Below are 3,665 nucleotides of genomic sequence, written 5' to 3'. Positions count from 1 at the left end.
TTCAGCACAGCCTATATTAATTACAAGTTGTATCACATTATTTAATCTGAATTAGAATCGATACTTTATATGGTAGAGAAGTTATAAATATGAATGTAACCTATTCGGTTGTTAATTAGAATATTATAGTAAGATTGATAATATCAGTAGTTATTAAAACAGTTGTGATAGGACATACCATTGCCCCAGCTAACAACACCGACAAGGGTTGGAATTGTACCATCAAAACGGACCAATGGGCCACCACTGTCACCTTGACAAGAATCTTTACCACCAGCACTGTAACCAGCGCATAGCATGTTATCGGTGATTCCGCCCTTATAGGCAGCATTACATTCAGTATTTGTGATAGCAGGGACATCTACTCTTTGAAGATTGTTAGGGGAGGAACCACCTGCGGAAAGAGTACCCCAACCAGAAACAGTAAGCATTTGACCAGGTTGAGCTCCTCCCATTGTAATTTTAGCAACATTTGTGTTAAATGTAAACGAGCTAGACATTGTCAAGACCGCGAAATCCATGTCAATTGTTTGAGAGTTATAGCCGGGATGCTCAGATCTGTAATATAAAATGTACAGTTATGAAATCTCTGATGTCAATGTCAAAATCTATATTAAAGAAATTAAATGAAAATGTTATGCTGCAATCCAAAATAAATTTAGTCGTTTTCTACTTTGACACTGATATAGGCTATAATTTAAGTACTATTTTAATTAAATTATGTATGATTGCATAAGCCACAGTGCATTAGATGAGTACTAATGTAACGTTAACTGTTATAGATTCATAATAAAATTCTTGGTTTGGAATAATTTCTTGAAGATAAAATCGAAACTTACTTCCTCGAAGCAGTTCGAATTTGTTCATTGTCGTCAGTATCACTGCTTTTGTCAAATTGACCAGCAGCAACGGTAATATCAGAAGCAGAGGTACCGGAAGTACAGTGAGCAGCAGTGAGAACTTTGTTAGTTCCAATGATGGAACCACCACAGAAGTGAGAAGCAGTGCTGCCGAGCCACCAAGACTTCCTTCTCAAGGAAACGATGAATGGGAACTCATTTTGTTTAGCTGTTACTCCACCGACGATCTTGTCATCGTCAACTTCCCATTTTGGTTGTGGGCGCCAATCAGCTGGGCCTTTGCATATCAAATAAATTAATTTTTTACTTCCAATTAGGGCTGTTCCTTAAAAGTAGCTCATAAAAAATAATAATAACAGGCACGAAAATAATTGATCTTACGTGGTACTTGCTTAAAAGCAGGTGGAACTGGATTATTCCATATGAAAGGGAAAATGAATAAAAAATAAGAAAAAGTAGTATTACAAAAGATGTACAGTATCTATATTTACTGTAGCGTACCTGAAAACTAAATGAAAATATATAGATTTGACTTCATGATTATACAGTATTTCATGTCTTTTAGCTATTCTATTGTCAAATAAATTTTACATTACCGTGCTGTTCTGGTACTGAAATAAGTGTACGGCAATTATTTAATTCCAAATTTTACTATAGAGGTCAAGGCTTTGAAAAATATTACAAGCTATAGTTTTTACTTACGCCTGAATGCGGTAGCGCAAGCGAAAAGAGCGACAATAACCAAAATCTTCATGATATCTTTAGGAAAAAAATTTTAAAATGGATTTTTGTTTGAGCTTATGCTAATATAACCAAGTTCATCTATGGTCTAGTTAGATCAAATAGTGATAATAATCGTACAGTAGCTTAAAAATATTATCGAAAGAAATTTTATAATTATTGATGTTCGCATGTATAAGCACAGATAAAAATAATTATTTCGTGGAACTGGTACACTAATAGCGTTCGTTTAAATCTTGCAATAGCTAAATGCGTAAGTCATAATATACAATTACTTTTCACAGAAAACTATACATGATTTAATTACTCTACTTTTCAATCAACGATGACAACAAATTAGGTGAGGCATTCTTTAAAGTATTATTAGTTTACTATAACCCAAAAAGATTCTCTATTGACTACTGGTAATTTATATTTACGAGTAATATCCAACTATCTGTATCCCATACTAAGAAATAGAACATGTGAAGGAATAAATTTCATGCCCAGTGCTTACCGTACCCCAGGTAATAAAAATGTTATAACAACGAAAGATTCTTACCAGATATATAATTCTCTATCCTAACGAAGAAGTGATAAACTCAGCTATAATGATCTCCAATTTATAGGTTACTGAGATGATGAAAGAATGAATTATTAATTCATTTAGGTTGGTAAAATTAAACCAATATTGCCGATGATTTATTGACCTGGTCATTTATCTCTAACCCAGATGAGCATGCTTTTAAGCAGTGTACAGCGCGTGTTATTTTAATCAATTTTAGATGATTTTGTATACCTGTTATGACCTATTTATGAGACGGTAACTGTTAATCGGTTCAGTATAATATTATTATCAGAATTAATTGACCTTGATTGTTTTTATAAACAATCGTACTACGCTTAAATTTAGATTGTAAATACTAATATTGAGTACTTCGGATCTCATATTATGTAAATATTAATCTGAGTGATGTCATCATGAAGAATCAGCTACAGAATATTTTCAACTTTTGTTCAATTAATGTAGAAAAATATCAAGGTTAGGTGTTGCAGCCATTACTAATTTATCAAAAGGACATAAATCGATTTATTTTCATAGCATGAAATGACAAGTGAGTGAGCTACAATTGCCGCTAAAAACGTAATAAACTTAAAGTTATCACCTTTTTGCATCATTGGCTACCGAGGAATGTGCCCAAAGTTCAATATGTATCCACCCCATAAAATTACGAAATTGATGTATACCAAGAAGTGATTGTTGTGGAAATTATTGATTTAAGACTAGATAAAAACATTAATGGCTATTCAACAATGTTATATTAATCAACATGGTGACGGAGTTTGTTAATACTTAAAAGCCACCCCATTAAACGGATTAAAAATTTAACTTTCTCTGCGTCCGTTATTTAATTTAGACTACAAGGGGGTTAGCAAACTAAAAATTACTAGTTTGTTAAAAATACATAAACTTGCTTGTAACACAGTAAAGAAGGTTAGCTGATTAGTTATATCAGTCTCTGCTACGCAGCTTCGTATTATATCAATAACAATGAGTATAATATGGTCAGATATTATTTAGGGTAGATGTAGTAATGCTGTGGCTACTGTCGAATGACTTAATTTAATACTGAGAAAAAACTAGGTGCAAAACTTTATTATCTTTTAAACCAAGTTTTAGAAATATAGTTAATATATTTAGCAGAGTTTTATGGATAATTACTTTCGTTTGTCATAGTGTAATACTGCATTTTAATGATTTGCAATAGTTTATCCTATAATAGTAATAAAAAAGTGAAGAAAATAGTATATTATAAGTTACAGTGCATTAGCTATCTTCTATTTACATAATGTATCAAAGCGCATAATTCTAGTAAACAACGGCTACTGCTATGTAAATACCATCGCTGCCTATTGAATAATACTGTCACTCGAATAAAAATTGAAAGAGAAGCCATTAAAAATGTTGTTCATACTGAAGATCTCATAGCATACATCGCTAAGTCAATAAATAACATAAGGCAATTTCGGCGTGATTACTACATCCTATTTTATCAAGTAAAGCACTTAAATATTACATATAAT

The 3,665-nt window shown here is 32.0% G+C and overlaps 1 protein-coding gene across 1 annotated transcript; it reads right to left on the bottom strand.

Annotated features, from left to right (window-relative positions):
* Positions 1-143: 143 nt before the first annotated feature.
* On the bottom strand, positions 144-1,614 carry TRIADDRAFT_63449 (expressed hypothetical protein; the record flags this gene model as incomplete). The annotated part of the gene is made up of 3 exons (XM_002118584.1): positions 144-558; positions 840-1,101; positions 1,563-1,614. The coding sequence occupies 3 exons, from the start codon at positions 1,612-1,614 to the stop codon at positions 144-146; spliced, it is 729 nt and encodes a 242-aa protein (XP_002118620.1).
* Positions 1,615-3,665: the final 2,051 nt, after the last annotated feature.

The sequence above is a fragment of the Trichoplax adhaerens genome, genomic scaffold, assembly GCF_000150275.1.
Source record: "Trichoplax adhaerens TRIADscaffold_250 genomic scaffold, whole genome shotgun sequence".
Lineage (NCBI taxonomy): Eukaryota > Metazoa > Placozoa > Uniplacotomia > Trichoplacea > Trichoplacidae > Trichoplax > Trichoplax adhaerens.
Note: the sequence above shows the minus strand (reverse complement) of the source record. Positions and strands in the feature narration are given on the sequence as shown.